Source organism: Bison bison, unplaced genomic scaffold, assembly GCF_000754665.1.
Source record: "Bison bison bison isolate TAMUID 2011002044 unplaced genomic scaffold, Bison_UMD1.0 scf7180017864302, whole genome shotgun sequence".
Classification (NCBI taxonomy): domain Eukaryota; kingdom Metazoa; phylum Chordata; class Mammalia; order Artiodactyla; family Bovidae; genus Bison; species Bison bison.
Genome location: NW_011494874.1, coordinates 8,381,101 through 8,395,018, shown reverse-complemented (window position 1 = coordinate 8,395,018; position 13,918 = coordinate 8,381,101). Strand labels below are relative to the sequence as shown.

Sequence of the window (13,918 nt, the reverse complement as noted above, 5' to 3'; positions counted from 1 at the left end):
CATGGGGGTGGGCCAGCCTGGGGGAACACGGTCGTCCAGGGCAGTGACGGGGGCCCCGAGAGCTCAGCCCCTGCGCCCTCTGTTCCCACTCTGTGACCCCCAAATAACGTTGACTTCTGATGAGCTGGTTTTTCTCTTTCTCATCACCTACCTCATCACGTGGCCATGGACTGGCACCGAATCACACAGATAACTAACACCTAGGGAGCCGGGACAATGTGCTCAGTGCCCTGGAGTCCCCTTCACTCAAGTCTTGCCGTGATCCTGGAGGGTAGTCCTCTGTGTCTCCACTTTATACGCAAGGAAACTCTGGCTAAGAGTTTTCTCACAGTTGCAGAGCTGGGAAACGGTGGACCTGATGTCGGAGCTGCCCCCCCTGACACTTCCCACCTGCACTGAGGGAGACAATGATCTAAAGATGCTTTGTGGGACTTCCCTGGCGGTCCAGTAGCTAAGATTCCACGCTCCCAAAGCAGGGGGGCGTGGGTTCAATCCTGGTCAGGGAGCTAGATCCCACATGCTGAAATTAAGATAGAAAAAGGTTCTGCATGCTGCAATGAAGACTCAAGATCCTGCCTGCCACAACTACAAATAATTAAAAAAAAAAAAAAAAAAGGTGATTTGCGGATGCAGTTACTGTTGTCAGCAAGTCAACAGGATATTTCCACCCGGCAACCCCGAACCATGCCCCTCAACCGTTTGAGTGCATGCAGGCTAAGCTGCTTCAGTCATGTACAACTCTTTGCGACCCTATAGACTGCAGCCCGCCAGGCTCCCCTCTCCGTGAGATTCTCCAGGCAAGAATACTGGAGTGGTTGTCATTTTCTCCTTCAGGGGATCTTCCTGACCCAGGGATTGAACCCAAATCTCTATGTCTCTCCAGCACTGGCAGACAGGTTCTTTACCACTTAGCGCTGCCCGGGAAGCCCTGATCACATTTAGATGCTGCCTTTTCCTGCTGTCCCAGGAAGTGATGAGTTCCACCTTGACCTTGACTCTTGCAGGGTCCACACTCAGCAGGAGGCAGGGTGGGGAAGTGGAAAGCGAATGGGCTCTGGCAGGACACCGGCTGGCCTGAGAACCCACTTCCCGGCTGCCATGGTAACAGGGAGCCACACCATTTGTCGGGCGCTGAGTACAGAGCAGGAGTGCTTCTTACAACATAAGCGCTGCTTAAGTAGAAAAGTCCTCTACTAAGTCCTGAAATTCTCTTTCACTGATTTCCAGTTAGTCATATCTTGGTCATAACTGACACCTGAATCGGGAGGGACAGACAACGCCTGTGGGAATGTGTTCAGCCTCCTGCTTTGGGAAAGGCCTCCTGAATCATAGCTAGGCACAGGTCTCCCCTGGTGGTTCAGCTGGTAAAGAATCCACCTGCAATGTGGGAGACCTGGGTTCGATCCCTGGGTTGGGAAGATCCTTTGGAGAAGGGAACAGCTACCCACTCCAATATTCTGGCCTGGAGAATTCCATGGACAGAGGAGCCTGGCAGGCTATAGTCCATGAGGTCACAGTCAGACACGAATGAGTGACTTTCATAGGCTGGTGACTGTCAGGACAGGGGAGTGTTGCTGAGGCTCTCCAGAACTTACTCTCCCCCCAACCTGCCGAGTTTGCACCCTTTGACCTTGTCCCTCACCTAGAGCTCCTAGTAAAAGCCATACACTCCCTGAGTGCTGATTCTCTGCTGTTCTGAGCACTTTTTGTCTTCACGCATTCATGAGGAATGTGAGAGGCAGGTCCTGTTATCATCACCAACACGTCACGTTTAACTGAGATTAAAGCAATTTTCCCAAAGTCAGAGCCTTGGCAAGGAGAGGAGCTGAGATTTGAACCCAGGCAGTCTGATCCACAAGTCCTCGCCCTTCACCGCTGCACCACACCACCCCTGCCCTGTGCCGAGGAGGACAATCCCACAGAGGATGCAATTCCCACCATGGCACCAAGTTGACCCTGGAGGTGAATCTGGTCTCCTGCAAGGCTGACTGGAGCTACGGTGTGTGTGTGTACCTTGTTTCTATCTACACACAAATATTTCTGCGCATGAGCAACATTAGAAGGGAGAGAAAAAAACAGAACAGTGTGGAGTGGAGGTAAGGCCCGAGGGCTTTTCTTTTAGGTATTTCTCCTAACGGAACTGACGAGCTAGCCTGCTGATGTAATAAGGAAAGAAAGGAGTGGTGGCAATCCTTACTTGAAAAATTTCTGTCCTCAAGCCAAACCTCTCACGAGTGTGCACGAGGGTGGGTGTGCACAGGGGGAGGGTGCTCCGATTGGATGCCGTGTTTGGGTTGGAACCCACTCCACCCTCCCCAGGACAGACATCGTCTGCTCGGCCTCTTCAGAGCTCCTGCTGTGTCCACACCTCATCTTCCCTACACTGAGAGCCCTCCCTTGATGTCACAGTCCCTGCTCTGTGCTCAGAAAGTGTCCCCCCATATCCCACTATTAGGGACGGAAATGGCAAACTTGGAGTCAATACACCTCTTATTTACCCACCAATTTACTATGTCATCTTGGGGGTGTTGAGAGGGAAAAAAAAATATCTCTAGGTCTCAGTTTTCTCATCTGGAAAATGGGTACAAGCACTCAACTTGCCTACTATACTCGGAACTTAGATGATCCAAAATCAAGAAAACCAGAGCAAGCGTGCTTGAGACGTAGCATGATCTTTCCACTACATGGAGGAGCTCCAAGTGGGGATGCCTTGAGGCACACACAGCACCTGGATCGCCCCGTGGCGTCGCCAAACTCTGCTTACCGAGTAGAGTCTCCAGCGGGCCACCAGCTCATCCTCGGTCGCGGCCTTGGCCGTGGTCCCCAGGCCCTCCTCCGCCAGCCTCTGAAGGTCCTTCCTGAACTCTGTCAGCTCGGCCTCCAGCTGCCCCCTCTGCTGCTCGAAGGCTCCCTTGGACTTGACCAGGTCCCGCAACCTTCCCTGCTCCTCCTCCCAGAGCCCACGCAGCTTCTCCAGGACGTCCCGCATCTCCTCCAGGTCTCTGGTGATCTTCTCTGCACCCAGAGGAGAGGTGTTCTGGGTGACCCCCACGGCCTGCTCCTCCAACCTCTTCAGGGACTCCTCACCCTTAGGAAAATCATTGGCAATGCCCTAGAGCGGGGAGAGGATGAGGAAAAAACACGAGGGGAAAAGGAAACATTTGCCGCGTTTCCCAAGCCCCTGGGAACATCATGCCAAGTGCTAATTCCTACTGCTGGGCTGGGGCCTGGGCACCTTTCCAAGGGGTGGACTGCCTGCCTTTATAACATGAAGGATGTAATTCCCTTCCCATGTCATTTACAAGCTATTTGATTAAGTCAAAGGGAAAGTCTCTGTTGGGTACTTCTCTGTTTTCAACACTCTCTGACATTTGTTAATCTTCCTTTCTATTTTATTTTAAATTTTTACGTATTAATTTTTGACTGCATCATGCAGGATACAGGATCTTCGTTCACTGAACAGGGATGGAACCCATGCCTCCTGCATTGGGAGTGTGGAATCCTTAACCAATGGACCTGCTGTGAAGTCCCTAATCTTCATTTTTAACAAAGACAGAGGCAGCCTCAGGCTTGGAGCCTTCAGCTGGCAAAAGTACAGACCTAAATAGAACCTAACGACCCCATCTGGCGTCATTACATATATTTGTATAGTTATCTACTAATTATGAATGAGAACTGGTATTTCATTCATAACAATGATATAACCTCTCATTCAAAATAAATGTTCATCAACTTTTAACTTTAAAAATATAAACACTTTTATAAAACTTCCTAAATAAACACTTTTAAGTCTGGTTTACTTGAAAATACCTTCAAAATCTTTTTTTCACCTTTTATTGAAGTGTAATTTACATGGAGTAAAATACAGGCAGTCTCTGAGTTAAAATGGTTCGACTTAACGATTTTTTGACTTTACGATGGCATGAGAGTAATATGCATTCAGCAGAAATCTCACTTTGAATTTTGATCCTTTCCCACACTAGTGATAAGTAGCATGATGCTCTTTCATGATGCTGGGCAGTGGCAATGAGTGTAAACCAATCTTTTTCGCTTTCACTATAGCATTCAATAAATTACTTGAGATATTCAACACGACCATAAAACAGGCGTCATGTTAGAAGGTTTTGGGTGAATGGCAATGTTCTAAGCACACTTAAGGTAGGCTGGGCTAAGCTATGGTGCTTCGTAGGCAAGGTATACTAAATGCATTTTCAGCTTACAATATTTTCAACTAATGATGGGCTCGTTCGAACACAGCCACGCTGTAAGCTGAGGAAATCTATGCAGCTCCTGAGTGTTACTGTTCAAAGAGTTTTGAGAAATACACATGCCCTTGAAGTTCACATTGTTATCAAAATACAGAGCACGTCTAACATGCCAGAAGATTCTAGAACTTCATCTATTTGAAATCATAGAGTAAGTTAATTTTTGAAACTGGCTTCTTTCACTCAGTATAATGTTTTTAGATTCTTCTATGTTGACCTGTATAACAGCACTTTATTCCTTTTTACTGACAAATACGCCTTTGTACGTGCTTCCCGGGTGGCAGAGTGGTAAAGAACCTGTCTGCCATTGCAGGAGACATGTGAGACGTGGGTTTGATGACTAGGTTGGGAAGATCCCCTGAAGTAGGAAATGGCAACCCACTCCAGTATTCTTGCCTGGAGAAAACCAAATAAACGGTACAGATGCTGTAGAACTGTGGCAAAAATTATAAAGTGGTCCTGGCATTATAGAAGAGAATCTCCCCACTCACTTTACAGTGGGCGTCAGAGCACATTTGAGGTCATGGAAGTCAGGGAGGCCAGAGTGGACACAGCTTCTCCCCACTGCAATTTCCATGCCTACGCCAGGGTTTCTTATGCTCACATACTGACATGTGAGGTCAGATAACGCTTTGCTGCCGGGGGCTGTCCGGTGCATTGTAGGGTGTTTAGCAACATCTCTGGCCTCCATCCACCAGATGCCAGGGGCACTCCTGCCCCCAGCTGTGACAGTCAAGGACATCTCCATGGCCAGATGTCCCCATGTGAGACCATGCTGTCGCGGTCTTGGTGTCTAAACGTCCTGCTGGCTCAGAGATTTCCATAAAGCAGCTGAAGCCCCAGACACATTCTATACCAGATCCCATGCTTATCCTCATTCCGGGCCTGTATGTGGGGATGGTTGTATCTCCTGGGCTCCCCTCCCTCCCGGCCCCATCCTAGTAAATAAACCCTAACAGAGACCCACCAGCCCTGAGCATCCCTCCCTCCTCCAGCAGAGACTCGCGCGGGGTTACCTGCAGCGCCAAGAGACGGTCCTGGGTGCTCAGCCGGCACTTCCGCCCCATGCAGCCATCCACCCGCTCCACCACCGCCTTCAGCCACAACTGGAACTCGTCCACGCTTGCCTGGAAACACTCATGCTCACGGGTCATCTGCTCCAGAAAGTCCACTCTGTCCTGTGGGAGGGGAGAAGCGGGTCACGAGGGTCCCCAGCCCAGGCTGTCCTTGGCCTCCCAGGCCTGACTCTGTGTGTGTGTGTGTGTGTGTGTGTGTGTGTGTGTGTAGGAAGCATGTGATGCAACCGACCCTCAACCCCTTCACTGGACACAAAGATCCCAGACACTCTTCTCTGCCTTATTAGCTAACAGCCAAGACACTCTTGGCTTTGCAGACCACAGCATGTCAACGTTGGGTCTGTCAACCACACAGCTGGGTCTTTTCCCTGCCACGTCCTCGGAATGCAGCCGTGGCAACAACTACATGCAAAGACCCTGATGCTAGGAATGATTGAGAGCAAGAGGAGAAGGGGGGTGACAGAAGATGAGATGGTTGGATGGCATCACCGACACAAGGGACATGAATCTGAGCAAATTCTGGGAGACAGTGAAGGACAGGGAAGCCTGGCGGGCTACAGTCCATGGGGTCACAGAGTCGGACACGACTGAGCAACTGAACAGCAACAACTACGTATCACTACCACCCGAGCACTTCCCAAGGCACCGGCGCTGCCCTAAGACCTCTGTGTACATGATCACTACTGCAAGCTTCAGACTCCAAAATCACTGCGCAGGCCCAGACGGTGGCAGACTCTTTCTCTCTGGGAGATGGTAGATACCCCGGGGTTTGCCTGCCACATGATTTCTGTTGCAACTTCTCAACCATTTATGTGCTAGTTACTTTGTAGGACACAAGAAACCACAGGCAAGTCCATAAAGAAGGGTTGTATTCCAGTCAAATGAATCGTGAACACTAAAGTTTGAACTTTCTACCATTTTCACAATTTATGAAATATTCTGTTTTACTTTATAAAAACTCTTTTTGGTTCACAGATCATAAAAATATCAGGCATTAGGCTGGCTTGAGCCCACGTGCCATAGTTTGCTGACCTCAGCTCTCAGCCATGGGGCCAGGCCGAGTTCAGGAAGGTCCTGACCTTCTACGATGCTAAGTCAACAATTCTCAACTGGGAAGGGTAGATAGACACGTGGATTTGAATAACCTCCCTGGCTATCTGTATGTGCCTTCACCTCCCGTGGAGAAGCTCCTCACCAAATCTAGAAATACTGATTCATTTAAACCATTTTTAAAAATATGTTTTATTAAGATAGTCTCTAGCTATTTAAGCATGGCTGTGTGTATGCTCAGTCATACATGATTCTTTGCAGCCCCATGGACTGTAGCCCATCAGGCTCCTCTGCCCATGGAATTTTTCCAGGCAAGAATGTTGGAGTGGGTAGCCAATTCCTACTCCAGGGGATCATCCTGACTCAGGGATGGAACCCATCTTGCATCTCCTGTGTTGGTAGGCGAGTTCCTTACCACTAGCACCACCTGGGAAGGCCCATTTAAACCTTTGCAACTACCATAGCAAGTGAGAAATAATCTCCCCATTTCAGGGATGGGGAAATCAAGGTACAAGATCAAGTCTTTCAGTAAAGAGCTGAAAATTCTCTTATGGGAGTAAGGCTCAGAACTTCAACATTAGCGCTTGGTGGATGGGAAACGTGGGGCTGCTCGAATTCCGAAAGTGGACCAAGGCACAGTGACTGGCTCTTTCAGGTCTCCCTCGCTGGCTCCTCCTCCCGGGGTTATTTGCATCCACCAGCATCCTTCCCAGCTTCCTCCCTCCACGGGAAGATTCATTTATAAAACAAAGTGGGTCAAGAATACTAAGCAGAGAATAAAGGCTGGGCCCCTGGTTGACGCTGACGGTGATAAATGTTGTACCGAAGCCAACTGTCCAAGAAAAGTGCCGGCTGGTGGCTTTGCGTGTGTAAAGGACGAGGTGCTGGCGCTCGGGGAAATCCAGAGTAAACAAAAGCCTCTGTGATGGTGAGCAGGCGCTCAGAGAGGAACGCGGCCGAGTAGGGCAGGCATCCAGCCGCGTTCCATGCCAGGCAGAACAAGATCACAGAACACAATTCAGCCGCGGCCCGGCGGGCCACGTCGGAGGAATGTGCCTGACAAATGAGAGAGCACTCCACCCCCTCTCATTAGACCCAACAATTAACCCATCTGTGTGGGCAGAGTCGTCAGGAATGTCAAAACCCAACCAATTAACAAGGGCAGCGTGGAATCATGCCTCTGCAAAGAGCTGCAGGAAGGGCCCTGATTCCTGGCCGAGATGCCAAACAGGGCCCCTGCCCCGGGAGGCAGGGAGGAGGCCGATGCTACTACTTGCTTGGCCCTCTGAAAACAGAATCACTGGATTGAAAACCACTGGCAAAGTAAACAAGAAGGGCCCGCCTCCTGGCAACCAGCCTGCTCTGTCCGTTCCTGACTTTCAGTTGCTTTCGGCTGACTGTGCCATTGCTCATCCCCGGGCTCAGCCCTTTGTCTTGGTCAAGAATCCACCCCATGCCACAGGGTGGTCTCAAAGGCCCCAGTCCAGAGTGGCCCCTACCATGCTTCTGTGGTCCTGTCCCTACCAACACCAGAGGCCTTGCTAATTAACATATCAGAAGTCAAAACTGGATTTTTAGAGGCAAAGATAATGGCCTGTTAACTAGCAGAAGAAATGATGGAAAGAACTCCTTGGTGAAAGCTGAGATGTTAATAGGACTTCCCTGGTGGTCCAGTGGTTAAGGATCTGTCTGCCAATGCAGGGGACATGGGTTTGATCACTGGTCTGGGAAGATTCCAGAAATGCAGTGGGGCAACTAAGCCCATGTGCCACAACTACTGAAGCCTGTGTGCCCTAGAGCCCATGCTTGGCAACGGGAGAAGCCCACACACTAGAGAAAGCCCATGAGCAGCAATGAAGACCCAGGGCGGCCAGAAGTAAATAAATAAATAAAAGTAATACATACGGTATTTCCGATGGACTGAGATGCAGCTTCCCCAAATTCACCTGTTGAAGCCCTAACCCTCAAAGTGATGATATCTGGAGGTAGGGCCTTTGGGAAGTAATCGGGATCAGAGGAAGTCATGAGGGTGGGGTCCTCGCCATGGGATTAGTGCCTCTATAAGAATAGATATCAGAGGGCTTGCAGACACCTCCCTCTCCACTGTGTGAGGACACGGCGAGAAGGCAGATGTCCACAAGTCAAGAAGAGACTCCTCAGTGGGAACCGAATCTGCTGACACCTTGAGTTTCAGCCTCCCAGTCTCCAGAACCGTGAGAAAGAGATTCCTGCCTTTAAAGCTGCCATGTCTATGCTGTTCTTTTCTGTCTGGCCCAAGCAGGCTAAGACACTATCCCAGGGACCCTGCCCACCCTGAGAATAGGCCTGGACCTCTAGGGATCCCTGCACGGCTCTCGTCACTGGGGTAGGAGGATTTCAGTTGCCTCCTCAGGGTGGCTTTCTCATCTGCCTTTAACATAAGGTGAGGCCTTCATCAAATGTGCAGAGAGCAGGTGACTAGGAGGCATCCGGGTCACCAAGAACCTCAGGGCTACTGGGCATGCAACGTCCCCCACCCTGCATAGGATGGAGCCAGAGTGTTCTCCTTTTGTCTGAAGGCCCGGTATGGGGTATGCCTGGGAGGCTGATGTCAGGGGATGTGGGAAGGCTACTCCCTATTTTACTAATGAGGAACCTTGTAAGGGTGTTGCAAAAGTTTGCCCCTCTCTGTAGCTTCTGTCTTCTGAAGGTCACGGCGCCATCTAGAATCCAGTGGATACTATGGTTGTTCTCTCCAGCAAAGTGCACATTCACACAACAGCTTGAATATAACCTCAGAGGCTCTGCAGGGGCCGGCCCTGGCCCCTCCCCACCCAGCACCTTTCAACCTTCTGCAGCCTGCTCTGGGACAGACAAGAAACAGCTCCACATTTGCCACCCTCATCCCAGCCCCCTTCCAAGAGCTACCTGGGCTTCCATGAGTTACAACAGAGCTCCCAAACTTCTGACATCCAGAAAGAGAAAATCAAGCATCTGTGAGCTTCATCCAACAGCCCCAAAGTCCAAACCAAACTGCTTTCTTTCACGGGGTCCAATCATCCTGCAACACCCCCTCCCACCCCCCAGTTTCCACATCAAGGTCAGAATTCATCAGTTCATCTGGCAACTCCAAGGGCTTCAGCCAAGGTGGCAGCTCCCCCTACGCCACCCCAACCCCATCCTTACAAGGCAGAGCCCCCACACTCCTAGCCCAGGAGGCTGCCAGCTGGGCTCTGCCTTGGGAAAACCCTTGGGGAAAAAACCTGCTCCCTCATCCAGGAACTCAAAACCTCCTGTGTACCACTGCTTCCACTTTCTAAGCCTGACCCACAAGAGTTCCAGCTGCTCCCCTCCACTCTCCTCTGATGGGCACAGGTGCAGCGGCTCATCCAGGACCTGGGGTTCCACCAAAGAAGGAGCCCATGTAGGAAGTCGCCAGGACTTCTAGTTCTTTCTAAGGGCCGGTGGTATCCCACCCTTAAATTATTAAAAAAAAATTTTTTTTTATTATAGTTGATTTACAACTTTGTGTTCATTTCTGCTCCACAGCAAAGTGATTCAGTTATACAGATATATACATTCGCTTTCATGCTCTTTTCCATTATGGTTTATCACAGGATATTGAATATAGTTCCCTGCGTTATACAGTAGGACCTTGCTGTTTATCTGTGGATTATTTTTTAAGTTAGAAAAAGGGGTCCCAATCACACACACCTTCTCTATTTACTACATAAGAAGACAGAGAGGATCAGTCAGTTCAGTTCAGTCACTCAGTCGTGTCCGACTCTTTGCGACCCCATGAATCGCAGCACGCCAGGCCTCCCTGTCCATCACCAACTCCGGGAGTTCACTCAGACTCACGTCCATCGAGTCAGTGATGCCATCCAGCCATCTCATCCTCTGTCGTCCCCTTCTCCTCCTGCCCCCAATCCCTCCCAGCATCAGAGTCTTTTCCAATGAGTCAACTCTTCACATGAGGTGGCCAAAGTACTGGAGTTTCAGCTTTAGCGTCATTCCTTCCAAAGAAATCCCAGGGCTGATCTCCTTCAGAATAGACTGGTTGGACCTCCTTGCAGTCCAAGGGACTCTCAAGAGTCTTCTCCAACACCACAGTTCAAAAGCATCAATTCTCCAGCGCTCAGCCTTCTTCACAGTCTAACTCTCACATCCATACATGACCACTGGAAAAACCATAGCCTTGACTAGATGGACTTTTGGTGGCAAAGTAATATCTCTGCTTTTCACTAAGCTATCTAGGTTGGTCATAACTTTCCTTCCAAGGAGTAAGCGTCTTTTAATTTCATGGCTGCAATCACCATCTGCAGTGATTTTGGAGCCCAAAAAAATAAAGTCTAACACTGTTTCCACTGTTTCCCCATCTATTTCCCATGAAGTGATGGGATCAGATGCCATGATCTTAGCAAGTGAGGTCAAAGACACGAAGGGACTTAGAAAAGGAAGCGATCGCCAATAAGAGTTGTGCTTTCTTTGATTTTTTTTTTTTTGGGGGGGGGGATCCGATGGAGGGAGAGTCCCCTGGAGGGACGATGAGAACCTCTGAGGTGATCATTTTTCAGAATTGGTGCTCATGGGTGCCCCAAGTATGTCCCTTCCACACACACGTGTACACACACACGCACACGCACACACACAAAGCCACTTTCCGCTTCCTGCATGAGTAGCTCTCTGTTGATTGACACAAGAACCTGTTTCCTGTAAAGTCACAGCAAGGAGGCCATGCGCAGGCATCTTCCTTGCCTGGGCCTGCTGGGCAGACCTGGAGAGAGGATTGCTGTTAAGCTGGCTCTAGGCACTTGGATGCGGTGAGGGAGGGCCAACTGGTAACATTTCCTAGAGACAAGCTCCACCCACCTGCCTGTCCTCCAAGCCTCCAAGCTGCAGGGGCAGGGTTCTCATTCATTGAGTAAATGGCTCCCAGCACCTGCTGTGTGGCAGACACCATTGTTGTGGCTATTTTTTTTATCATAGCTACTGAGAGCAGATGTCATCCTTTATGCTGGGAAAATGTTCTCCAGTCTTCAAAGAGCTCAGATGCACCCTCATTCAGGGTGAGCGGCCCTGGGGCCACACAGCTGGGAAGCAGCAGAGCCTGCCTGGAACCCAGGTCCCTCCCCAAGCATTCAGAGGCTAGCATCCTATTCCTGCTCGCGGATTCCCAGATCTGGGCTTATTATAGAACCATCTCCCATAACTCGAAGGACCCAGGAGACTTCCAGCTCCAGCAACACGGGAGACTAGAAGCCTGAATACCCTTCTACCACAGCCAGAAATGCTGGATAAAATGTAGCAGGCGTGTTTTAAATGCAGAACCACACACACACACACCCCACCCGCCAAGGTAAGCGATTTCCCGTGGACCAGATGGAAAGGTGCTCCAGAAAACAGGTTACTAAACTCACAAGTGTGCTTGACATCTCCTTGGTTGCTCAGGTTGCGGGAAGAGGTAAGACTCTGGGTCCCGGAGGGTGGAGACCACTGCCCAAAGGCAGAACCCTCAGAGGCTCCCCCTCTGTCAAAGGGTGACTAGAGAAAAAACCTTCCCACCAGCACAATCCAGGAAAGAAGCACATGTCTTTCGGCCTGGGCTCTGTCTAAGAAAGCAAAGGAAGAAACATTCACCTTTCAGAGTATGCAGCCAGGAGCCTCTGCACCATTTTTGCTGGGGCTTCAAGTGCAGAGAACCCACTTGATTTAGGGACCCCCAAGACAATTTAGTGACATGAAAACAGAAATCCTGAAGGTAAGTTCCCACAGCACCCTGGCTGGAACAAACACAAGTTCTCTGAGTGCCAGGCCCAGCCACGGGGTTCTGCAGATAGGGTTCAAATAGGATGAGCTCAGGGCTCAGAATTACGAAGCCCCCACAGAAACAATCCACCATGTTAGGAGAACAGACAGACAGAAGCATCGGGCTTGAACTTCAGCTACCTGAGCAGCCTGATGACTGTAAAATATGCATGCTTAGAATGCCTACAGATAGCATCCTTATCTGCTGCTGCTGCTGCTGCTGCTAAGTCGCTTCAGTCGTGTCCGACTCTGTGCGACCCCAGAGACGGCAGCCCACTAGGCTCCTCTGTCCCTGGGATTCTCCAGGCAAGAACACTGGAGTGGGTTGCCATTTCCTTCTCCAATGCAGGAAAGTGAAAAGTGAAAGTGAAGTCGCTCAGTCGTGCCCGACTCTTAGCGACCCCATGGACTGGAGCCTACCAGGCTCCTCCGTCCATGGGATTTTCCAGGCAAGAGTACTGGAGTGGGGTGCCACTGCCTTCTCCGATCCTTATCTGGGTGGAGTGCAAAGTTTAAAGGAAAAGGGACAATGGAACAAAGAACAGACATAATACAAAACCAAACAGAATTTCTTGAAACAAAATTGAACATAATAACTCAATGGACGGTTTAAACCAAGGCAAGAATGAGGTAAGACCAGTCCAAGTTGGATGCATGAAACAGGGCACTTAAAGCCGGTGCTCTGGGACAACCCTGAGGGATGCGATGGGGAGGGAGGTGGGTGGGGGGTTCCAAATGGGGGACACATGTACACCCATGGCTGACTCATCTCAATGTATGGCAAAAACCACTACAATATTGTAAAGTAATTAGCCTCCAATTAAAATGAATAAATTAATTTTTTTAAAAAAAGCATGAGATGAGAGATAGGGACAAAGAGTGAACAGAGGGATTGTGGGAAGAGAAAGAGAGCAAAGAAGAAGGACTAAAGAAAAGAGGAGAGAGGGAGGAAGAGGAGAGGAGAGTCAGGCGGAAGTGAAGCTCACCGTCCATCAGTCAGTCAACACCCACATACTAAGTACCCACATGTGTATTAAGCATGAGCAACACTGGCCATCTGGATGGTAGATAATGTGGCAGTGGGCGGATGGATGGTGGAGGGCTGGGTGGATGGGTAGGGGGAAGATTGATGGGGGTGAAGAGACAGGTGACAAGCAGACAGCAGGTACGTGGGTGAAGGGCGGACAGTGGGTGGTGGAGAAATGGATGCGTATGAGTGCGTGGAGAGCACAAGGGTGGGTTGATGAGCAGGTGAATGAACAGACCAGTGGCTGAGTGATTAAGTGGCTGTATAGAGGAATAGGAGATCTGGTTAGGTCAGTGGGGAGGTAGATGGACGAGTTTGTAAACTGATGGGTGAAAAAGAGGGTGGGTAGATGGAAGGTTGGGTAGGTAAGCGGATGCAGTGGTGAGTGGGTAGACAGTGAATGGGAGCTTTGGGAGTTTAGTGGGGAGATAGGTAGTGAGTGGATAAACATGGATAGGAGGGTAGGGAGATGGATGGATGGATGGGAGGTGGTGGGTTGATAGTAGATGGTGGACAGGTGGAAGGATAGATGTTTAGAGAGCAAATGAGTGGGTGGATGGGTAGATGGGATAAACGGATGGATGGGTGAAGACAGCCCATCACTCTCACCCACCTGGGCTTTGGCCTTCACGGCGTCATACTCAGCCTTCATCCGCTGCTGGGCATCTTCGTCCACGCTGGGGTCCCCGATCCTGTTGAACAGGGAGGCCGCC

The 13,918-nt window shown here is 50.1% G+C and overlaps 1 protein-coding gene across 1 annotated transcript in view; it reads right to left on the bottom strand.

Moving 5' to 3' along the window:
• SYNE3 (spectrin repeat containing, nuclear envelope family member 3) overlaps positions 1-13,918 on the bottom strand; it is a 68,585-nt gene that overhangs the window by 38,476 nt on the left and 16,191 nt on the right. Inside the window, exons 5-7 of the mRNA XM_010851433.1 lie at positions 13,819-13,917; positions 5,282-5,443; positions 2,765-3,112 (exon numbers count right to left, since the gene is read on the bottom strand). Of these exons, the coding sequence (XP_010849735.1) occupies positions 2,765-3,112; positions 5,282-5,443; positions 13,819-13,917 (609 nt within the window). The remainder of the gene's footprint in view (positions 1-2,764; positions 3,113-5,281; positions 5,444-13,818; position 13,918) is intronic.